We start from the raw sequence: 24,413 nt of genomic DNA, 5'->3' as shown, positions 1-24,413 counted from the left end.
AATACGGTGCAGAGACCATTTTTTAATTGTACTTTTTGAATGAAAACATAATTGATGATGAGAGTTTGCTTGTTTTCTACGATCAATTATAATATAGAAGTCACATATTTAAGACATTGGACTTGTTATGCACGTTTTAAACCATAGAAGAGAAGTGCAAACACACCAGACCCAGAAAGCAGGGAAGAAATTGGAAATTAGGGTTTCTCAAATAAAAAATTAGGGGAAAGGAATTTTGTGTTATTGTCCTAAATGATTGGTTTATTGTGCAAATATATTATTTAATAAAATGAATATTATGAAAATATAAAATAAAAATAATAATGAGATGAGTTGGAATTTATTAAAACACATGTTACAATATTATCAATAATGTTATCTTCACACCTCTCTTTGAGGTGGAGAGAGGTGGAATGAAGAAAGAGATAAGAAGAAAAGAAAAAGTAAGAGAGAGAAAATATTATATGTGATAAATGATAAGAGGAGAGAGATAGAAATAAAAAGAGGTGGAAATGAAGTGTTTCAAAAATGAGGTGTGTATATATCATTACTCCAATATTATTGGAACACCTCATCATGAGTGATTTAACCCAATTTTTACCTTGGGTCATTTAGACAACCCCTATATATGATGATTAAAAATTACAAAAAAAATTGTGTTAAATTGTGGTTGTTATTATACTGCAATAAAAGTATTTTTTCTGAGAATATATGTTGCAATGATATTACTAATTAATAAATCTGTTAATTTACTACTGACAAATTAAATATTTGGCATGTTAGCCTTTACATTAACAAAGGGGTTTGATAGATACCCTTTATGCTCACTTTGGTTGTAAAGTGAAAATAAGATGGACTAATATGAAAGAAAAAAATAGAAGGAAGAGAGAATAATAAAAACTATAATTCGCTATTTTAGAGGGAGCAAAATCAATGAAAAATTAAAGGGGATCAGATTAAATTTAATATTTATTTATTTTAGGGACCAATATCATGTTTAACTCGAAATATTTTTTTTTTGTACATCGGAAAGATAAATTGCACCCTCCAGATCCCTGAACCTCCACTTAACCGGCTCATATATCTCTAGCTACCTCTTACCACTTGAGCTACTAGTTGATCAGGACATTCACACAAAATTGATATTTAGCGACGGACATTCTGCGGCGGTTACGCATAAACCGCCACAAAATGAAAACTTCAGGTGCTTTTTATTATGCTAACAAACCGAGTTAAAGTTTCCTTTTAGTGACTGGAAGAATGAAAAACTGAGTTTAATTAGCAAATATTGTGGCAGTTACAAACCGTTGTAAAAGGGGCGGAAAACTTCATTTTAGTATACATTGTGCGGTGGTTATTCCAACGGTTGACCAAAAGCGCCGCAGAACGCCTCCCAACGCCTGTAACTGCGGCGATGCATGAAACGCCTCAGCATACATTTTGCGGCGGTTTAAACCGCAAATTGCTCCCAGAAGCGCTGCGAAATACTGATTTTTTTGTAGTGATTTAACAACAACATAAATATAACAAAAACATAATAAAACTAGATATATTTCTTCAGCCATTTGAATTTCGAACTAATCTATTTATTTGGGCTAAATCATGAGTAGAAGTGAGTGAGAGCCCAAAAAGAGGTCTGTGTAATGTTAGACTTACAACATAATTTTGTTCTCGAAAGATACGCTCATTACACACATCGAAACTCAATACATAACACCAATCCATTCAGAATGTTGAGAGTTTCTTATGAGTAATGAACTCTTATGTACTTGTTTATTGACATAATAACTACTCAGTGAGAATTGAGAAGTAATTTTACTTGTCAGTAACAAGTGTCAGATTGCCTGATAGCTTATATAAGAGCTGAGATACATTAATTAGGTGCAAAAGATAAAACTCTATCACAAAAAAAAAATGGCTGATAAAAAGAACTTGTTGATAACATAGTAGAATTTGCTGAACACTTCGTTCACATGAGGCGTATTTAGGCAAATGAATTAGTTAAATACTTATGTCAAGTTATTTGTTGTTTATGATTGTTTTTCAGTCAGGATGCTCATCTTTGGGGTTTGGTTGGTGAAGTGTTGGGTGTATTCTCAAGTTTTTCTTTTAATTTTATTATTTATAAATTTTTGCTTTTGAAAAAAATTAAGCACTTATGATATTAATTAATCATATTGATCATAGTTTTTTTTTTTTAGATGAATTGATCATAATTAAAATATAATTATATTGAAATGGCTTATATTGTTTGTAAGAAACTTACTCTCTACACGCAAGACAAAATGATATAAGTGACTCCCTTGCTCTTTTCGCCTTGCCGCCTAAGCTTGAATAAGTCCACCTACCTATGTAAATTCGCTCCCAAGTTTGGCCTATTGCTTTTTGAATTTCATACACATAGTCCGAACTATGCATTGCCTTTTGTCCTATATTAATTAAACAAGGGTGATCATAGAATATAGATAGATATTTATTTACAGTAAAACATCTTTTAAATAGAGTAGTTAATTTGTGGGAGTTTTTAATTCCACACAATAATAATTTATGGTGGTTTTAATGGTATGTCTAAATGACATGTCAAGAAAATGGATGCTATTAATAATTTTCATTAAAACACAATTATATATGATTTGTATACATAAACAATTAAGACACCCTATAAACATCATATTTTTCCTCGGAAAAATGTTATGTGTATATATGATTTTTCAGTTGCATACTAGTTAGTGACGGTTTTTAATTGTCACTAATATTAGTGAAAGTTAAAAAATGGTATATTAATTGAATATCGGTTACAAATTACAAATACATATATAATCATTTTTTTTTGTCTTTATATCTCTCTTCAAATCATATCACATCACCTATCATGTATATTACTTCTTTCTTTTCTCGATCATTATTTCTTACTTTCTGCATTTCCTCAAAAAAAGTGTTTATCCATCATTTTTCTTTTCCATGTTAAAAAGCCTATAAATAGCTGCATTCTCCCCTCAGTCTAAACATCATTCACAACAACACTACCATATATACCATGGCTAACTCCTTCTCTATTTCCCTGCTGACGACCTTGCTCCCTTTCATCTTGCTAATCACCAGAGTCAAATCAGACGCATTTTCCTTCAACTTCCCCCGTTTTGAGTCCGACACAAAAACCATACTCTCCGACGGCGATGCCAACACAACAGGCGGAGTCCTCCAACTAACCAAAAAGGACCTATACGGCATACCATCTAAGAACAGTTTCGGCCAGACCACATTCTTCGGAGCAGTTCATCTCTCCGACAACAGAACCGGCAAAGTCGCTGACTTCACCACCGAGTTCTCCTTCGTCGTGAACCCCAAGGGTTCAGAGCCTCATGGCGACGGCTTCACCTTCTACATCGCAGGGCTCGACTTCGATTTCCCGGAAGACCCGAAAGAAGGTGGGTTCCTAGGACTTTTCGATCCGAAAAACGCCTTCAACACCTCCGCCAACCAAGTCGTTGCTGTTGAGTTTGATTCCTTCACAAATGTCTGGGACCCCAGCTACCCGAGCAACTCTCCTCACGTGGGAATTGACATCAACTCCATTCGTTCCGTGGCGACTGCACCATGGCCGATTGATCTTGTACCACAGGGTGAGATAGGAAAGGCACTCATCAGCTATCGCAGTGCCTCCAAAGTACTCAGTGTGTTTGTAGTTTATCCAAATAGTCCTGTGAAGATTGAAACTTTTGTAGCTTATGAAGTTGATTTGGGGGCTGTTTTGTCGGATTGGGTCCTGGTTGGTTTCACTGCTGCAACAGGCTCAGTGTCTGAAACTCATGACATTCTTTCATGGGCTTTCAATTCGTTCCTCTAGAGCATATGCATCATACGCAGCTAGCTGGGAAGGAAAATAAGTGTTTGTTGTAATGATGATAAATTAAAGTTCTTTCAATTATATGTGTTGTTATTGTAATAATTCTGTTCCCCTATTAAAGGCTGAAGTGAACTTATGAATAATGTATGTTGCATTTACTCTATTAACGGATAAAGCTTCAATACATTTGATACGTGACCAACACATACTATATTCATACTTTACTTTATCTTTTGTCTTATTTCCTTTAATTTCATTATTTTTTCTATATTTTTTTGTTTCTTTTTTCTATTACACCGCTAATCATATTTGCTATGTCTATGTATTCTATTTCTATAAAATTTGGGGTGTCAATAATTTTTTTCCATTACTTATGTGTAACAAGTATTTAGTGATGAGTTAAGAAAAACAATGTTTACAAGTTTAAAAAACCTTCATTGTAAATTGATTTTAACATATAACAAGCATATACTAACACTAAGGTCTATTTGGTAAGTGTCATTCTCTATTGCGTTCTTTTGCCGATGAGTCATCCCACTATATTGACCCCAACTCTGTCGTACCCCAATGTTGCGCCATCACCCTGTGTCGTGCTGACACGGTGCCCATCACCACCATCGTACTTGTCACTCCTGCAGCTGTTGCCTCTGCATATCCTGCATCAGTCAAGTGTATGATCAATCTCTATTTATGATTCAACATGTATATGTAATAGACCTAGTTCGTGAAATATATACTATTTTGTGGTTTCTTCTATGTTCCGTCTTTCTTTTTGTTAGCAGTAGCTTAGGTCCCGACAAAGACCGATCAATAGTATCTTAAATTAATTATAGAGTCATGAAAGATGTTAAAAAAGAAACTACGGAATAGGGAGTAACAAGCCACAACGAGGATCGAAAGAGACAAGCAAAAGACATTGCGTCTGATGTTGAAATGGATTTTCAAGCTTGAAGGAGTGATTCATAAGTTTAAAGTTAAAAAAAAAAAACGTTAAAAAAGAGATGAAAGTGTTAGATCATGCAAATAAGTAAAATAATATTTGTATTAAGAAAATAAAAAATTAATACTATATTATAATTATTATGTTAAATGTGTTAGTTATTGCTCTTTGTTAAATTATGCTCGTTATTGTTAATTCTAATTATTGAGTTCTAGGTCATATTTGCGTTTTGGATGTTTTCTCCAGTTAAATTATTGTGATGTTATATTGAAATATATATATATATATATATATATATTTTGAAATAGTTTACCTCATCAAGAAAAAAATTAAAAGCAAATAAGAACTCAAATTTGAGAATTATCAATCTGAATTCGGTAAAATAATTTGAACATTAACATCGGTCATTATTAACGCTAAGTGGATAATATTAGAGTTCATTTTTACAGTTGACGTTTAAAATTATAAGTGTCAGTCATGACTATATATAGGTGCATTGAGTCGAATTAGAATCGACTTTTAACTTTTTTTTGCCTTTCAAAAAAAAGTTAACGTTAAATATATTGTCAGCCTTTGAGAGACCGGCATAAAGTGTAAGTTTCAAGCCGTAACGTCAGCCCCAATCCTAATGCTAAATTGGTATTATAGCGTCGGCTTTGTCTTGTTAACCTTGCTTGTATGTATGACCAACGCTAATGAATGAATTCTTTTGTTGTTCGCTATATTTTTAGTTTTCTTTGCCTCTTGGTACATGTTCACCAATTCTGCCAACGTCTCTCACTAATATCCTGGTGAGCTGATCAGCATATCCCTCATTGTACCTCCAATTATTTTAATTTGTTTTAGAATGAGATACCCAAAGTTTTGTTGACCATCATGCTTTGGACTTACTTGTTGAAGCTTTTCATACAAGGTAAGATTAACTCCCTTGGTTTCACCACCTTAATTTCTTGGCAAATGGCAATATGGACCTGCTATGCGAGTTGCATGTCGTGTATATATTCCGGCAATTTATCATACTCTATTCAATCTCTTAGCTGTCTAAGATCACAACACTGCCCGCACATGTATATATACCCTCACTCTCCCCATTTTCTCTTATACCAACCTCAACATGGCTTCCCTTCGAGTTCAAATCCCTCTCTACACTCTCCTCATCAGCATCTTCATCCTGCAATGCCAGTCACAACAATATCCAACTCATAAACCAGAAACCGTTAACTTCGCCTTCTCTCGTTTCGAGGAAGATAACCCCAACGTAATCCCATTCGGCGACGCTTCAGTTACCGGCGGGACTCTCCGGCTAACCAAAACCAGCCAATACGGCGTACCTCTCACACACAGCGTCGGCCGAGCAGTGCACATCACACCCGTCCACCTCTGGGACAAATCCAACGGCGCCCTCGCCGACTTCACCACCTCCTTCACCTTCGTTGTCAACAGAGAAACCACTTCCACACTCCACGGTGATGGCTTGGCCTTCTTCATCGCGCCGCTGCACTTCAACTTCCCCAAAAACTCAAGCGGAGGATATCTTGGACTCTTCAACCCGGAAAACGCACTTTTCCCCTCAGAAAACGAGATAGTGGCGGTTGAGTTTGACAGTTTTACCAATGCATGGGATCCTGATTCTCCTGTTCAGGTTCCTCACTTTGGAATTGATGTGAACTCTATTAAGTCAGTTGCAACTGAGTTATGGCCGATTGATGCTGAACCGACGAATGCGGTCGCGGAGGTGAGCATAAACTATAACTCTGAGTCGAAGAGGCTGGGTGTGTTTCTGGCTTACAGTAATAACAGGACTGCTTCTGTCTCTGCTTTTGTTGATTTGAGGAGTGTTCTGCCGGAGTGGGTTAGAGTTGGATTCTCTGCCTCTACTGGTGAGTTGGTTGAAACTCATGATATTCTTAGCTGGGGATTCGAAGCAGCCTTGTAGATCCAAGCAAATGATCTTGGAGGTGATGCATGAAGGAGTTTGGTTTCAATAAAATTTATACACAATGTTTATGTTTCTCTGTTGAAGAATATTGTCAAAAGTTGTTTTATATATAAGTGCTTGTATGATTTCTTCCATTAATTAATAAACATCCACCTGAATTTAAATTAACCACGACATTGTTGTATGCGTTTTAATTTTCATTAAACTCAACATGGTTTTAAAAACAATGTGTTAAAAACTTGCTTTTTATTGTATCTCACTCATGTTCAACTACTCATTTTACTCACTCTTGTTCAAGTTGCACTTTTGTTATTATTATTGTTTGAATGGACATTCATCTTGTTCGAACGGCCTATGATATCCTAGCCTAGCAAAATCAGGCTAGGTTAAATTGACAAAGCTAGCTAAGACTTTTTAAAAAATATATTTAGTTAAAAAGGTGAGGTTTAAGTTATTTTGACCCGTAAAAAAATAGTTATTTCAAAAATCTTGGAAGTCTAAATGTATATTAAATAAATATATAAATTTATTTTATTATTGTTACGTTAGATTTTTATAATATTTTAAAATTATATACTTATTAATTAACTTATTTAATATTAATTTGCCAAAAAAACTTATTTAATATTAAGAGTTTAATGGATATGCACTGACAGTGTAAAATAGTTTTACACAGTCATCCAATCAAAGCATGCCACATAGGAGAGATAATTACATTTGACTTTAATTTTAATTAAAAGAGTAAGATATTTTCTTATTTGACGGAATTCAATTGGATGTCTGTGTAAAACTATTTTACACTGTCAGTGCATATCCATTAAACTCTAATATTAATTACTTTGGCTTACCAAAAATAAACTTATTTATAATTATATAAACATGCATGTTGATGTACACAATGATTTGAACATACAAGTCTATTTAGAAATTGACTTATGACCCTATTTAAACATTTTACTATGATGAGTTTGTTTCAAGAGATCTTGAAAGATTTTTGGGAAATTGAGGTTGAGAATGTCGCAAACTCGCAATATTTCTAAGTTTGGTCAATGTTTAAAAAAATGTACTCCCGCGTTTGTTGGATTCTAAGGCATATAAGTTACTTTCGTTTTGTATAAATATCATTATCATGTTAATGGGTGAGAATCTTATATTCTTACGGAAATGGAAGTTATTTCTCACAAACATATTTTTTCTACACATTTTCTATTTTAAAATGTTCTAATTAAAAAAATATTTCCGAGTAAAACAAACACAAACCAAACATATGATGAGTTTTTAAAATGCTTCTTAACTAGGTATATATGAATTTAGGCATGGCGATTTTCACCCAATGACGGAGATCCTTGCGGAAATTTCCTCATATAAGTGTCAGACCCTGTCGATTTTTGTCTCGGATGATGAGAATGAGCTAAAAATCTCCATGACAATAATTTAGGAACAAAGAAAGGGTGGGAATTTCCTTATTTAAGCATAGGACCTTGTCGGTTTTTGTCTCGGATGATGAGAATGAGCTAAAAATATCCACGACAATAATTTAGGAGCGGAGAAGGGGCTCATACTCCCCCCCCCCTGTGTGTATATATATGTGTGAAAATTTATTGATATCAGGGACGCAAAAAGATAAATAGCAAATAAAAAAATATAATAAGAGCCCTCAACACTCAACCCACAATTGAGAAATAAAAATGATAATTTGGGGAAAGTATTAATTCTCTTTCTTAAATGAAAATGATAATTTTTTCTTTCTGAAATAATTTTTTCTTTTTGAACTTGAGGAGTACCTGGCCAGGAACATCACTACTGTATCCCGAGTCAGATTAGTCACGTAGGGCCCCTTTCTCCCGTGGAGACTGGTGGTCAAAGGAAAAAAAAAAAAAAAGAGAATTGAAAGAGATATGAAGAAGGATAACATTTTGATCCCATAGTGAAAACTTGAAGACTGGATAGTGGGACAAATAAGGGCGATTGAAGGTCGATTTTCTCAATAAGATTTGAAATATTTAACTCCTTCTTGCAGGCCTTCGGTAGTTAATTGTATAATTTAATTTTTATTTAGTTTGTTCCTTACCCTTTTTCAAATACCCAACAAGGACATTTGCAATTACTTCGACATATAAGTGTTAGAATTTGAATTAATCCAAACTCTGTTTATATGTGAGAATTGTATTTCTTTTTATAAAATCTATGTTGATTATATTTTAGTTAATGTAAGACTTTATCTTATCTCACATTTAAGTCTAGATATTTAAAGTCTAAAATTTACAAGAACAAACATTTAAGTGCCTCATATATGGATCGTCTTGAATAAATAAGATTAGAATATACTCAAATGTGATCTAACTCAACCCAAAAATAATTAATTAGAGGTGAAGGTTGTACCATGCTAGGGATTATATTGTAGTCAATGTGAAACAAAACTTGATCATCTGCATAATCGAAATCACATCGTGTTCATCATTCTCAATGGTCATAAGCCCTCTAATTCATGCATTCTATGCAAGTGATTTGGCTTCACCATATGCTTTTGAAATTATTCATTTGGCTTCATCATATGCTTTTGGATTATACATTTGTCATGTTTGACAAGGGTGCATGTGTATATATAGCATGGCTTGCTTAAGGCTTTCTATATAGAGAGCCGCAATACCATAATCCTCATATCACTATGTTTACACGGATTTTTGGTAAACAAATATCCTCTTAGTTCGACTAAAGGAAGTTTAGATTCGGGGTCCTTTTGAGAAAACGCTTTGCCAAAGTGTAGTGTGTGAACGAGTGTATTCTCGACAACAATAAACAACTCAAACGAAACTGGACTTTATTGAATATGAGTCGATTACAAAACAGTCAAGCAAACTAAAATAGCATGAAAGCAAATTTCGACAAAACAAGCTACACACAAGAACTGGAAATCAACAAACTGAAATGCAGGGAAACTAAAGCGTTGGTTCTGCAACATACTCCTCCATCATCACGTTCTGCTCTCGAAGTCTCATTGATGCGGACGTTTAGAGCTTTTGGTGAATTTTCAGAGTTTTTAGTTGGGAACCTCTTCTTCTGCTGCTGCTTCCTCTATTTATATTGTTCTTTCCGCCCATGTTCTTGGCGGTTTTCCTTGGATGCACGATGGCTTCGTGGGTTTTGAATTTTGGCGCCATACCCCACGTTTAGCCGATGGTCTTCGCGCACGTGACTCTATTGCCACGTGGATGGTTCTGAGTCGTGGGCAACCGTTGCTATTCGTGGCATCGTGGGTGTACGCACGTGCTTGTAGTTGCTTGTTATTCGGTAACTGCCTCTTCCATTAAGATGATCGAGATTTCTTCATCTTCTGAGTGTGTCGAGTTATGGCTTTTACTAACTTGTCTTTGAGGGACATCGTGTGCTGAGTTGTCGGCTTCGCCCAACCCTTTCTGTCGAGAAACCACTTTTGCACCATGGTGTCGAGAATTGTAGTACTTGTAATTTTGGCTTAACACACTATCAAAAGTTTATAGTGATCATGGGTCTGATGTCTCTGTTCGTGATCCTCATTTCCTTGTTCATGGTTGCTCACAATGTGAACTCAGAGACTTTCACTTTCCCCGGTTTTCAGCTTCCAAACACAAAAGACATCACCTTCGAAGGCGATGCCTTTGCATCAAACGGTGTTCTGGAACTTACGAAGACTGCTTATGGTGTTCCTCTGCCCAGCAGTTCTGGCAGAGCCTCCTTTGCTGAACCAGTGCACCTTTGGGATAAGAAAACAGGGGCACTTGCAGCGTTCACCACCTCCTTCACTTTGGATGTGCAACCAACAAGTTCAGGATTCCATGGAGATGGAATCGCCTTCTTCATTGCACCATTCAACTCTAAAATCCCGAAAAACTCAACTGGTGGATTCCTTGGACTCTTCAGCAAGGACTCTGCTTTCGACTCCTACCAAAACCAAATAGTGGCGGTTGAGTTTGACACCTATGCGGATACATGGGATCCTTTCACCTCCCACATAGGCATTGACATAAACTCCATTATTTCATCAAAAACCGTGCCGTGGCGAACTGGAAATTCTTTGAGCACCTCAGCTGCCTTTGCCACCGTGAGCTATGAACCCGTCACAAAAACATTGAGTGTGCTGGTGAAGCAGATAGATCAGCAGAAGGGTCTGAAATTTTCTACTATCACTACTAGTCTCTCGTTTGTGGTTGATTTGAGGACTATTCTTCCTGAATGGGTTAGAGTTGGCTTCTCTGGCGCCACCGGACAGCTGGTCGAACAACACAGGATTCATGTTTGGGATTTCAAATCAAGCTTCACTTATTAGACACTAAGGGATAAATAAAGAACAATAATTTCGGGCCTTCAAAATAAAACTTGATGTTCAAAATTTGCAGCTTGAAACCATTTGCAATGAATTATATGATTGTATTTCTTTTATCTTTGTGAGCTAATCAATAATAAGTTAGGGCTAGGGACATGAAGGTTAACTTAAGTGGTAAAAGTTTGAGATATAAGGGTTGGGGCCGGGGAATAAAGGATGAAACGACATCAGGATTCAAACCTAGTGAAAGAACTAATTTGCTAACGTTACTAACAACAAACATTGACATATAATAGTAATAATAATAAAAAATAATGATAATATTAAGTTAGGGCGAATTCTATGGTGTCTCCATATAAAGGGGGAGAGTGGGACACCGATGCCCCTTATTTTAACTTGCAATTGCACGTGTCTCGAATTTTGAGAGACTAGAACACGGTTGGAGCATTTTTGAATTAAGGAAAATATTTAAGATATTTTAAAATCAATGACTAAATTTCATTTAAAAAGAAGGGTGATTTGAATATAAATAAAGTTTATTTTTTATAGGGAAAATATAAGAAATTAAAAAAAAAAACTATTGCGACGATTTCAACCGCACTATAACCTCTGGTCTATTTATCAATTTGAGGAAGGTACGACTCATTTGATTTGAAATTCAGAAATGAATTGAAAATTGACATAATAAATAAGTGTGGAATATCTAGAATTGCCCACAATTTGCAATTGTTGACTCTAGCTTCTCCTTAATTTGGATGGAGCCTTCAATCTCGGCGAATGCTTAAGCAAAATTGATGGTCAATGGCGGCGGTTTAAACCACCGCTAAAGGTTAAATTAGCTAATTTTGCTACCACTACTTTCCACAAATTAAAATTCCAATCAATTTTTTCATTTGTGTACATTTGTGGAAATGCACATAACGTTTTTCGGTGGTTACTTCAGCAGTTTCCATAAGCCGCCGGAAAAAGTGGGAGGAAATCAGAAAAAAAAAAAAAACAGAGAAAATTCGAAGCTGACCAGGCAAAGTGGTTTAGCTGCACAATTTTTATTCTAGTATTTGGCGCAACCGGGGTATTCACGTATTGGAGTTGATAGCTTTTCATTTCTTAGCTATATGGAACATTCTAAAGTGTTTTTATGAGTTTTTTTTTTTTTTTTCTTTTATGGATACTCAAGGAGAGGGTGCTATAGCTTGTGTGGAGGCTTGAGATCATTGCTTTTTTTTTTTCATCATTAATGTAATCATGTTAGCCATGAGCATAGGTACTTGGGTTTGATGAATTCTTATTTTTTATTAGCTTTAACGTTTTCAGGTTTTATATGAACAAGTTTGATTATTTATGAATCTCTTTTCCCATTTTAATATATCTTGAGTCGACGCAAGAGTTTTACTATTCCTCGCACAAACAATAGTTTGGTTAGAAATAAGGATTTGGAAAGTTGATTAATCAAGAACTTCTACACCTTAGACATAAGGGTAGTGCTAGGTTTTGTTGTCTTTAATTCAAGCGCGAAATTCATCCTCAATCTAATTGGGTTAGGATCTAAGACATTAGGACTAGCAATTGAGTTGAGTGATTTATTTAGTTAAGAAATTAACAAGTAGAAATCTAGCTAGGCAAAGCATCATAGATAAGGAACATGTTCCATACATTAATTTGGAATCACCAAAGGTATAATTGATAATTTGATGAAGTCGATCATACCCCAAGTACATCTCTCTCATTAGTGCTTTTACTTACTTATTGCTTTAGTTATCGTTTTTCTTTTGAAAACTGTGAACTAACAATCTTTTATGAGAGTTCTACAGTAGAAATAATTAAATTAACTTGGTTCTAAACTCACGATCCCTGTAGTTCGATTTTTTTATTACTTCAGATAACTCTGTACACTTGTAGAGAGCCAACCCTCCAAAACCCGTTGAGGTCACCACCTTTTCAGATAGGGATCATTCACGAGATTCAAACCATGTCAAATAGGAACAGGGGTGTTACTCTTACGCATGTTTCCAGAAATAAAAATCCCTTGTAATTTTTTTTAGGCTTAAAGGGTCCAAAGGCCCCTGAGATTACAAAGGGAATCAAATCCAGGACCTGGAAAATTTTCGCATCAAATTGAGTCCCTAAGAAATTTTTTTTAATTCAATTAAGGACAAAGTGTGTCTGATGCTGAAGTGGCTTCAATTTTAGCCTACTCAGCTTTTCCACGTGGCATTTTAATTTTTTTTAATTGAAAAATTTCCTAAAACTTAATTTTTTAAATCCAACTCATATATTAAAAGCATAAATAAAAAATAAAAAACTTAATAAAATCTCTAATGTAAATAAAAACCTAAATCTAAAAATAAAACAAAACACTCTCTGCAACCTTCCTCACCTCTTCAACCCCCACCATTGAAAACCCATAACCACACCAAAAATTCAGATTCCAGAAACAAGACCCCAACCCACCTCAACACCTCCAAACCCACGCACCACCACTATCTACCCACCCCAAATTTCATCTTCTTTAGCCAGCAATCAGCAAAACTGAAACCCACCCCAACCACCACACCCAACCCTTTTTTGCTGCCATTGCCAAACCCAAGCTCTCCTTGCTGCACCTTTGCCATCTCCTTGCATCAATTTGTCCGGATATGCTTCGATCTGGACTGGATCTAGGTTGGTGAGGTGAGACTGAACTCGGATTTGCATGTGGATTGAGGGTGGTGGGGTTCTGGTTGTCTGGGTTTGTTGGGTGGGTGAGGGTGGGGAAGAAGAAGAAGAAGAATGATTTTTTTTGGAGTTGAGGAAGAAGATAACAGTTGTTGGGGTTGAGGATGAAGATTTGAGTTTGTTGGGTGGGTGGGTGGGGGTGGGGAAGAAGAAGAAGAAGAAGAAGAAGAAGAAGAATGAGTTTTTTTGGAGTTGAGGAAGAAGATAACAGTTGTTGGGGTTGAGGATGAAGATTTGAGTTTGTTGGGTGGGTGGGGGTGGGGAAGAAGAAGAAGAAGAAGAAGAAGAAGAATGGGTTTTTTGGGAGTTGAGGAAGAAGATAACAGTTGTTGGGGTGAGGATGAAGATTTGTGAATTGTTAGTGAAACCCTAGATCTGTGTTGTTTGATGTTGAAGGGATTGTTAATTTCTTGTTGGGTTTGATGTTTTTTGTTATTATTAGATTAGGTTATTATTTAGGTAATTATTTAGTTAAGGGATTTTATTTAAATTAGGGATTTATTAAGTTTTTAATTTTTTTCTACTTAAATAAATGAGTTGGAATTAAAAAAATAATTTTTAAATTAAAAAATAATTATAAAAGCCACGTGGTAAAAGTGACTAGGACAAAATTGAGCTGTGGCAACATTTGGCCTTAATTGAATTAAAAAAAATTTCTTAGGGACTCAATTTGATGTGAAAATTTTTCAGGTCCTGGATTTGATTCTCTTTGTAATCTCAGGGGCCTTTGGACCCTTTAAGCCTTTTTTTTAAACTGAAATCACTTGTAATTTGAAAGTTAGAAGCATATAACTTTTTCCATTATTTACTTTATTTTGTGTTCTTTTCATGGTAACTTAGGGGTCTCCATGGGTAATGAGGACGATGGAAAAATATATATACCCCATTCACTACAAAAAAAAAGTCATTTTGCGGCGCTTTTGGAAGCATTTTGCGGCGGTTTTTAACCGCCGCAGAATGCATAATGTCGTTTCCTTGAGCGCCGTAGTTATGAGCGTCAGGGGCCGTTCTGCGGCACTTATATCCAAACGTTGGAATAACCTCCGCAGTATATATCGACGGTTAAAAGCGCCGCAGAACCTGTAATTCATTCCGCCTCTGTTTTGCGGAGATCATGGAAGTTATTGCTCACTTCCACTCTGTGCAGTACCATTCGTATATTTGATCCGAACTGCGAAGATCCAAACTTTCTACACTTCTTTCTTTTTCTGAATGAAGACAATTATTTCTTTTTTAAGTAAATTTTGTTTTGAACTAGAGGGGCAGACATATGAGTTTGGTAGGGAAGGTTCAGCAATCAATTTTTGGCGGGTGTAATTTATTTTTCCGATTTAAAAAAAAGTAGAGAAAGAGATATGAAGAAGGATAAAATTTTGATCTCATAATGAAAATGAAAACTTGAAAAGTGGATAGTGGGACAAATAAGGGAGAATGTCAATTTCCTCAATAAGATTTGAAATATTTAACTCTTTCTCGTGGGCCTTCGGTTAATTGTATAATTTAATTTTTATTTAGCTTGTTCCTTACCCTTTTCAAATACCCAGCAAGGACATTTGCAACTTTCGACATATAAGTATTGGAATTTAAGTTAGATTAAATGTTAGAATTGTATTACTTTTTATAACAATTATATTGACCATATTTTTAATTAATTAATGTGAGAATTTAACCGACTCCCTTCCGTTTAGGTTTAGACATGTGAAGTCTAGAATAATAATTAAATATTTGAGTACCTAATATATTGGTGATTTCGAATTAACAAGATTAGAATAAACTTTGATACGTTTGAATTTAACCTCTAAAATAACTTAATAGGTGAAATTATACTATGCTTTATAAGGATTATATTTTAGTCAAACTTCAACAAGTTAAGCAAAGAATTATTCATTTGGCCGCAATACCATAATCCTCATATCACCATCAAAAGCCCTCTAATTCATGCCTTCTATGCCTTCTATGCCTTCTATCCATGATCATGGCCGCAATAACTGTAAATATAGAGAGCCGCAATACCATAATCCTCATATCACCATCAAAAGTTTATAGTCATGGGTCTCATGTCTCTCTTCGTGGTCATCATTTCCTTCTTCATGGTTGCTCACAATGTGAACTCAGCCACTTTCAATTTCCCCGGTTTTCAGCTGCCAAACACAAAAGACCTCACCTTCGAAGGCGATGCCATTGCATCAAACCGTGTTCTGAAACTTACAAAGACTGCATACGGTGTTCCTCTGCCCAGCAGTGCTGGCAGAGCCTCCTTTGCTGAACCAGTGCACCTTTGGGATGAGAAAACAGGGGAACTTGCAGGCTTCACCACCAACTTCTTTTTTGATGTGGAACCAGTACAAACTAGTCCAGGACTTCATGGAGATGGAATCACCTTCTTCATTGCACCATTCAACTCTAAAATCCCTCAAAACTCAACTGGTGGATTCCTTGGACTCTTCAGCTCTGACTCTGCTTTCAATGCCTACCAAAACCAAATAGTGGCGGTTGAGTTTGACACCTTTGCGGATAGATGGGATCCTATCTCCTCCCACATAGGCATTGATATAAACTCCATTGTTTCAACAACAACCGTGCCGTGGCGAACTGGGAATTCTGTGAGCACGTCATTAGCCTTTGCCACCGTGACTTATGAACCGGTCGCGAAAAATTTGAGTGTGCTGGTGAAGCAGATAGATCAGCAGAGGGGTCTGAATTTTTCTACTACCACTACCAGCCTCTCGTTAGTTGTTGATTTGAGGAGTGTTCTTCCTGAATGGGTTAGAGTTGGGTTCTCTGGCGCCACTGGACTGCTGGTTGAAAACCACAGGATTTATGCTTGGGATTTCAAATCAAGCTTCACTTATTAGTTATTAGACACTATAGGGCTAAATGAAGAACTAATATTTCGGGCCCTCAAAATAAAACTTTATGATTAAAATTTGCAGTTTGAAACCATTTGCAATGAATTATATGTTTGTATTTCTATATTCTTTGTGAACTCATCAATAATAAATAAGTTATGGTGAATTCAATGGTGTCTCCATGTAAATGGAGACGTTGGTGCCCCTTATTTTAACTTGCAATAGCCTGTGTCTAGAATTTTGAGAGACCGGAATGGTTGGGGCATTTCTGAATTAAGGAAAATATTTAGGGCATTTTCAAAATTAATGGCTAAATTTTATTTAGAAAGCTGGGTGATCTGAATATATAATTAAGGAAGTTTTTTTATAGGGAAATACCATAAATTAAAAAAAAAACTTATTGCGGCGGTTTCAACCGCCCTATAACCTCTTGTTTATTTATTAGAGTCTTAGGAACTATGCCTTAATTGATTTGAAATTTGAAATTTGAAATTTGAAATTTGGATAATGACACGATAAGGAACTATAAAATGTCTAGAATTGCTCTCAATTTCCAATTGTTGGTCATTGACCATGGCTTCTCCTTGATTGGATGGAGCCTTAAATCCTGAAGAATGCGTAAGCAAAAACAATGGCGGTAATTCAGACAGCCACTAAAGGTTAAGTTAAATCATTTTATTACACTTACTTTGCGGCGGAATCAACCGGTGCAAAATGCCAATCAGTATTTTTCATTTGTATGCACATAATTTGTGACGGTTTCCATAAGCCGCCGCAGAAGGCGTAGTTTGACGGTTGTAATGAAGGTGGTTTCGAAACCGCCGCGAGATGCACTTAGCCGCAAAACATCATAGGAGCGGACGCAAAATGCATTGTTTCTCGTGGTGAATTGAGAAATAAATATAATAGTAATTTCAGTAAAAATTTCTTAATGATTCGAATAATAAGAGAAAGATGATGATGCACTGAAAGTGTAAAAAAAAATTACACTGTCAAGGCGTCAACCAGTCAGATTGTAAGGACGTGCCACATAAATTAATAAAATTAAATAAAAAAAACTGATTTTCTCACATCCTTGAAATCTGATTGGTTGACTATGTGAAAAAAACTTTACACAGTGCATAGAAAACAAACTCCAATAATAAAGGTAAAATAAAATCGTAGTACTTCTATTAATGTCAGATTGTTATTGTTTTTTCTTTTGAAAGCCCTGAACAAACAATCTTTTATAAGAGTTCTATAGTAAAAATAATTAAATTAATTTGGGACTAAATCCACAATGGCTTGATATTTTATTACCTCAGACAACTCCATACACTTGCAGAGTAGCTATCAACGTTTGACGAGCCAACCCTCCAAAACCATGTTAAGGTCACCACATATTGGGGTAGGAAGGTCATTCTTAGGATTCATGCTAGGAACTGGAGTGTTACTCTTAAGCATATTTCTTTTTTTAGACAACTGAAACTAATATTATTAAAGTGCTATGAAAAGCACACCAAAGAAAAGAGTACATAATTATCTCCAAGGTTCACACCCTACACAAGAAACCCCAACTCGCCAAGACAAATACTTTTGAGATTGAGTCTCATTAAAACCTTATTAGGAAAAACTCAATGGGATAACTAAAAATAGAAATCACTTGTATTTTTTTTTAAACCTAAATCACTTGTAATTTGAAAGTTTTTTTTTTAAATTGTAATTTGAAAGTACCTACGAATTATTTTGAGTGTGCTACCGTATTAGATGATCCAATAATTTTGTGGCACCTGTTATTATTACGGTGAATTCTTTGGTACCCATAAATTATTTTAGATGTGGTACTCACTGTCGTATTTGTCTCCTATTACTTACCCTTTTCAAATACCCAACAAGGAAAAAAAAAACTTAACAAAGACAACTGCTTAAGTGCTAGAATTTGGGTTAATTCAAAGTGTATTCCAAAAGTTGGCTTAGATATGAAAATCACACTATAACGACCAGAAAAATGATTCCTGAACCACTGAATAGTAGAAACACCCCTAAACACCCATTTTTCTGCGGATTTTGCTTTGGATCCCTAATGTAGGAATTTCAATTTTACACGGTTCTGTACTTTATGGTTAGTCATGTGTATTTAGGTGGTTAGTTCAGTGTATTATTTGGCCAAATCCCTAATTTAGGAATTTCAATTTTACACGGTTCTGTGCTTTATGGTTAGTCATGTGTATTTAGGTGGTTAGTTCAGTGTATTATTTGGCCAAATCCCTAATTTAGGAATTTCAATTTTACACGGTTCTGTGCTTTATGGTTAGTCATGTGTATTTAGGTGGTTAGTTCAGTGTATTATTTGGCCAAATCCCTAATTTAGGAATTTCAACTTTACACGGTTCTGTACTTTATGGTTAGTCATGTGTATTTAGGTGGTTAGTTCAGTGTATTATTTGGCCAAATCCCTAATTTAGGAATTTCAACTTTACACGGTTTTGTGCTTTATGGTTAGTCATGTGTATTTAGGTGGTTAGTTCAGTGTATTATTTGGCCAAATCCGCAGGAAAAAGGGGTGTTTAGGGGTGTTTTACTGTGTAGTGGTTCATGAATCATTACTGATAACGACCATATTGATCATATATTTACTCCATGTGGATGGAAAAAACTTTTGTTGAGAGAGTTAGCCTCACCATGATGTGGATGTTCCCGGCTCGAACAGGATTGCCTTCGAAGGAGGACAACTGTATTAAATAAAAAAAATATTGATCATATCTTTACTCCATGTGGGACTTCAACAAATCTCATCACATATAGGTCTAGATTTAAAGAACGTAAAATTTGCAAGAATGAACATCAATGATGAGCGATCCCGAATAAACAAGACTACAATAGACTCTAATTAATATACCATACTTGAATTTGAGTTCAATCTAAGAGCATCTCCAATGCAAGGTTCTTAGTTCTTATTTTTGAGTTAAGAACTAAGAACTGAGTTCTTAACCACTGCAGGAGATGACGTGGAGTTCTTAGTTCTTAAAAATAGGAACTAGGTTCTTATATAAGAAGTTTTACTTTTTGAGTTCTTAGCATAAAAATTAATTTTTTTTTCTCTCATTCATTTAATTTAAGTATTGAATTAACATTTAAATTTAAATCAAAATTATATGAAAATAAAAATATTAATATAATGGTATTGTGAGACCTGATAAATAGTGCTAAGAACTAAGAACTCCTGGTTGGAGTAAAATCTGCAAAGAGTTGCTTAAGCACATGTGACAGTACGGGCCCACATGAATAGTTTTAAGAACTAAGAACTAGCATTGGAGATGCTCTAACTATACCCTAAAAATAGTTTAGAGGTGAAGATTTTATGGAGATTATATTGTAGTCAATGTGAGACTTTAAAAAGTTAAGCAAACAAAACTTGATCATATGCATAACCGAAATCACATTGTGTTCCTCAATGGTCATAAGCCCTCAAATTCATGCCCTCTATGCAAGTGATTTGGCTTCACCATATGCTTTTGAATTATTCTTTTGGCTTCATCTAAAATAGGTTATAGGTGAAGATTTTATGAGGATTATATTGTAGTCAATGTGAGTCTTCAATAAATTAAGCAAACAAAACTTGGTCAATTGCATAGCCGAAATCACATTGTGTTCATCATCCTCAGTGGTCATAAGCCCTCAAATTTATGCCTTCTATGCAAGTGATTTGGCTTCACCATGCTTTTGAATTATCTCTTGGTTATATAAAAAAAAATGCTTTTGAATGATTTATTTGGCTTCATCATATGCTTTTGGATTATTCATGTGTCTTGTTTGGTTGCTTAAAGCTGTTTATAACTTTATATAGAGAGACACAATACCATAATCCTCATATCATCATCAAAAGTTAGGAGTAAGACACCAAGAGATATCGACGCCACATCTTTACCCAAAACCTTAAGACAATAGATTTATGGGTCACATCTCTTATAAACTCTTCTCATCATCCATACTTAACCAATATGGGACTGCAACTCCACACTTGAATTCTCAACCCCTGATGTCTCTGTTCATGATCCTCAATATTTCCTTCCTCATGCTGGCTCACAATGTGAACTCAGACGCTTTCGAATTCCCCGGTTTTCGGCTGCCAAACACAAAATACATCACCTTCGAAGGTGATGCCTTTGCATCAGACGGTGTTCTGAAACTTACCAAGACTGCATACAGTGCTCCTCTGCCCAACAGTGCTGGCAGAGCCTCCTATGCTGAACCAGTGCGCCTTTGGGATGAGAGAACAGGGGCACTTGCAGCGTTCACCACCAACTTCATTTTTTATGTGGAACCAGCCAGTTCAGGATCAGGACTTCGTGGAGATGGAATCACCTTCTTCATTGCACCATTCATCTCTAAAATCCCTCAAAACTCAACAGGTGGATTCCTTGGACTCTTCAGCGAGGACTCTGCTTTCAATGCTTACCAAAACCAAATAGTGGCGGTTGAGTTTGACTCCTTTGCTAATACATGGGATCCTGTGGCTGTCTCCTCCCACATAGGGATTGACATAAACTCCATTGTTTCAACAACAACCGTGCCGTGGCGAACTGGGAATAATTTGAACGAGTCAATAGCCTTTGCCACCGTGAACTATGAAGCCATCACAAAAAATTTAACTGTGCTGGTCTCGCAGGGGGGTCAGGGTGTTCCTCATACCACTACCAGGCTTTCGTATGTGGTTGATTTGAGGACTATTCTTCCTGAATGGGTTAGAGTTGGCTTCTCTGGTGCCACAGGGCTACTGGTTGAACAACATACGATTTATGCTTGGGATTTCTCCATTTATTAGTGGTGCTAGAGAACAATAATATGTCGGGCCTTCAAAATAAAACATTGATGTTTAAAATTTGCAATGAATTATGTGATCGTATTTGTGGAATTCTCATCAATAATAAGTTAGCCTGTGTAGTATTGTAGAGACTGTAATGGTTGGGGCATTTGAATTATGTAAAATCGTTAGGGTTTACATGAGGGAAAATGCCTTTGTAACTAACACCTCAAACTCCATCATTTATTGTGTAGTGTCGTTGTTTGTCTCTCTCTTTGGGGAAATGTTTTTGTAACATGGTGCCGCTGCATGTTCGCTCTCTGTCCTTCCTGATGGATTGTGATACATTACTACATAAGTTATTGGCTTAATTGCACTTTTGGTCCCCCAACTATGGCCTTCCTGCGAAAATCGTCCCTAAACTTCAAAATTAGCAAAACTCGTCCCTCAACTATACACACAGTTGCACTTTTGGTCTTCCGTTAGCATTCCGTCAGAAAACTAACAGATTGGGACTAGTGACGGAGATAATCCGTCACAATTCACAATCCAGTCACCAAATTTCTTCATCTTCCTCAATATAACCACCACTCATCCCCCCCTCCTCATTCCTCACTTTCTCCATCTTCATCAACCTCAATCCCTCATCCTCCCCTCCCTTCTCCTTTCATTCCTCTTCACCCCTACCTCCCTCAACCATCAACACAAACTCTCCATACTGAAATTGAATTGGAGCGGATTGCTGGAGAGAAAGGGGTTTCAATCATCTCTGCCATCTGCCCTTCTGTTCTTGGTGTCGGAACCCCGCCACCACGCCTAGCCAGCAACCACCACGTCCTCCACCGATCCAAGCCCAGAAACGCCAACCTCCACCGATCCAAACCCAGAAACACCAGTGCTCCCCCCGACAACAACCGCAACCAGCACATAAACAAATCCCCCAAAACTCAATCAAAAATCAACATGAAGAAGATGAACAGGCAAGTGGGAGGGAGAAACTGAAGAAGAACACAACCTCGACGCTCTCCCTCTCAATCCCGCGACACCACCACCTGAGATCGGAATCTTTTTCGCTGGAGCTACCCTTATTCATCTTCCCCATCGTGTTTGGCTTTCCATACGAGAATCGATGCACCACCGCGACACCAGATCTGCATCGCACTAACCCAGATCTCGTTTGATGGTTGAGGGAGGTAGTGGTGAAGAGGAATGAAAGGAGAAGGGAGGGGAGGATGAGGGATTGAGGTTGATGAAGATGGAGAAAGTGAGGAATGAGGAGGGGGAGGATGAGTGGTGGTTATATTGAGGAAGATGAAGAAATTTGGTGACTGGATTGTGAATTGTGACGGATTATCTCCGTCACTAGTCCCAATCTGTTAGATTTCTGACGGAATGCTAACGGAAGACCAAAAGTGCAACTGTGTGTATAGTTGAGGGACGAGTTTTGCTAATTTTGAAGTTTAGGGACGATTTTCGCAGGAAGGCCATAGTTGGGGGACCAAAAGTGCAATTAAGCCTAAGTTATTTATAGTGATAAACAACTTTAGACACCATCATGACCTCCAAAATGAGAGGTGTCCCTATGTGTTTGTTTTTTTATAAACAAATGTTACTCTTTGTGTCCTCAATTTATAAGTTATTTTTAATTAATTTTTTAGGATTAAGAAAATTGTTGCAATAAATTTGTAAAAAATATGACCCATGAATTTCTCTCTCCCAGTTAATTAAAAAAAACATTATGTCTTTCATATTAAATATGAGGTAATTTTGGAAAAAAAAACTATCAAATGCTTTTTTTTGTAAAGTGTTATATTTTGGGACTAAAAAAACTGTTGAAAAGTAACTTATATATGAAGACGTAGAGAGTAATTGTTAGTAAATTAGTTCTTTTACTTGGATTTGAACTTTGACTCATTCACGCTTTATTCTCTCAACTCTTATATCTCCTAATTCTTACCACTTTAGCTAACATTTGAGGTGTCTCTATATGTTAATTACTATTAAGGTGTTCGCATGTCATTTTTGCCGATGTCATTGCTCCATGTCATTGCTCCTCCCTTGACCCTTGGTCATGAGCTCACAATCACTGTTGTGTTCGTCCTAAGCGTTGTTCTCCTCATAGTAGTGCTCTTTTGAAGTTGCCAACATGAATGACACATTTAAAAAACCATTGTCCCAGAAGGATAGTTCAAGTGAAAGTGATAAGAGCAGTGAGACATATGAGTTGGTGAGGGGAAAGTTCCGTAATCAATCACTGGAGTGTATAATTTTTATTTACAATTTATTTTTTTGATGTAAAAAAAATTCACTGTAAAGTTTTTGAACAAATCACTTAGCATTTGAATAACTATATACTTCAGATTTTGGTCTTTGAATTCTAATCATGAGCAGGTGACAATGCATAAAATCTACAATGGGTGATGATTGATGTAAACGCAAATAGTATAAACATCTCATTTTTTCGCTTTCTATCTCTTTCTTCTAATTACATCATATTGTATATCACATTTATCAGTTATCTTTCATTTCTTTATATTTCTTTAGTAGTCTACACTTTACACCCTTTGGATGTTTACCAATCTTTATTCAAGATACATAGATACGTTATAAGAAAAACGTTGATTACTAGTGACCAAAATCTATCTATAATTACTAAAAATTGTCGATAATGCTAATTTACGGACAAAAAAATTGATGACTAGAAATTCGTGGGTAATTGGCTCATCAATAATACTAATTTACCGATGAAAAACTGATGCTAGAAATTTGTGAGTAATTGGCTCATCAGAAATAGTTACCAACAATCAGATTGGAAAAGGGGAACAACCACTTGTGTGTGTGGTTGCGTCTCGATGGGTGATGGCGGTGGTGTTGGCGATGGTGGAGCCACGGTGGCTGGAAGTGATTTTGATGAGTTAAAGATGAGGACTAATTTACAATTTTAAAAATTAAAAGGACACGAAAAACTAAAATAACCCAAACTGTTTAGCACACTGTTGACTAACACATATTAGGCGACCCCAACAAGGACATCTAC

The 24,413-nt window shown here is 36.1% G+C and overlaps 5 protein-coding genes across 5 annotated transcripts; all 5 read left to right on the top strand.

Annotated features, from left to right (window-relative positions):
- Positions 1 to 3,000: 3,000 nt before the first annotated feature.
- On the top strand, positions 3,001 to 4,033 carry LOC130735755 (lectin 8-like). Its single transcript, XM_057587653.1, has one exon. The coding sequence runs from the start codon at positions 3,038 to 3,040 to the stop codon at positions 3,845 to 3,847; it is 810 nt and encodes a 269-aa protein (XP_057443636.1). The 5' UTR covers positions 3,001 to 3,037; the 3' UTR covers positions 3,848 to 4,033.
- Positions 4,034 to 5,867: 1,834 nt separating this feature from the next.
- On the top strand, positions 5,868 to 6,894 carry LOC130735754 (lectin 9-like). Its single transcript, XM_057587652.1, has one exon. It carries the CDS (start codon positions 5,902 to 5,904, stop codon positions 6,721 to 6,723), a length of 822 nt encoding a protein of 273 aa, XP_057443635.1. The 5' UTR covers positions 5,868 to 5,901; the 3' UTR covers positions 6,724 to 6,894.
- A 2,484-nt stretch (positions 6,895 to 9,378) lies between these two features.
- Positions 9,379 to 11,142, top strand: LOC130735753 (lectin 7-like). The gene has a single exon (XM_057587651.1). It carries the CDS (start codon positions 10,232 to 10,234, stop codon positions 11,030 to 11,032), a length of 801 nt encoding a protein of 266 aa, XP_057443634.1. The 5' UTR covers positions 9,379 to 10,231; the 3' UTR covers positions 11,033 to 11,142.
- A 4,499-nt stretch (positions 11,143 to 15,641) lies between these two features.
- On the top strand, positions 15,642 to 16,599 carry LOC130737100 (lectin 7-like). Its single transcript, XM_057588870.1, has one exon. It carries the CDS (start codon positions 15,793 to 15,795, stop codon positions 16,597 to 16,599), a length of 807 nt encoding a protein of 268 aa, XP_057444853.1. The 5' UTR covers positions 15,642 to 15,792.
- A 3,835-nt stretch (positions 16,600 to 20,434) lies between these two features.
- LOC130740108 (lectin 7-like) lies at positions 20,435 to 22,541 on the top strand. Its single transcript, XM_057592610.1, has one exon. It carries the CDS (start codon positions 20,525 to 20,527, stop codon positions 21,395 to 21,397), a length of 873 nt encoding a protein of 290 aa, XP_057448593.1. The 5' UTR covers positions 20,435 to 20,524; the 3' UTR covers positions 21,398 to 22,541.
- Positions 22,542 to 24,413: the final 1,872 nt, after the last annotated feature.

This window comes from Lotus japonicus, chromosome 2, assembly GCF_012489685.1.
Source record: "Lotus japonicus ecotype B-129 chromosome 2, LjGifu_v1.2".
In the NCBI taxonomy this organism is placed as follows: Eukaryota; Viridiplantae; Streptophyta; class Magnoliopsida; order Fabales; family Fabaceae; genus Lotus; species Lotus japonicus.
This window is presented reverse-complemented; position numbering and strand designations above follow the sequence as displayed.

Coding starts and splice junctions, on each gene's coding strand:
- LOC130735755 (XM_057587653.1), top strand. CDS start 3,038: ATGGCTAACTCCTTCTCTATTTCCCTGCTGACGACCTTGCTCCCTTTC.
- LOC130735753 (XM_057587651.1), top strand. CDS start 10,232: ATGGGTCTGATGTCTCTGTTCGTGATCCTCATTTCCTTGTTCATGGTT.
- LOC130737100 (XM_057588870.1), top strand. CDS start 15,793: ATGGGTCTCATGTCTCTCTTCGTGGTCATCATTTCCTTCTTCATGGTT.
- LOC130735754 (XM_057587652.1), top strand. CDS start 5,902: ATGGCTTCCCTTCGAGTTCAAATCCCTCTCTACACTCTCCTCATCAGC.
- LOC130740108 (XM_057592610.1), top strand. CDS start 20,525: ATGGGTCACATCTCTTATAAACTCTTCTCATCATCCATACTTAACCAA.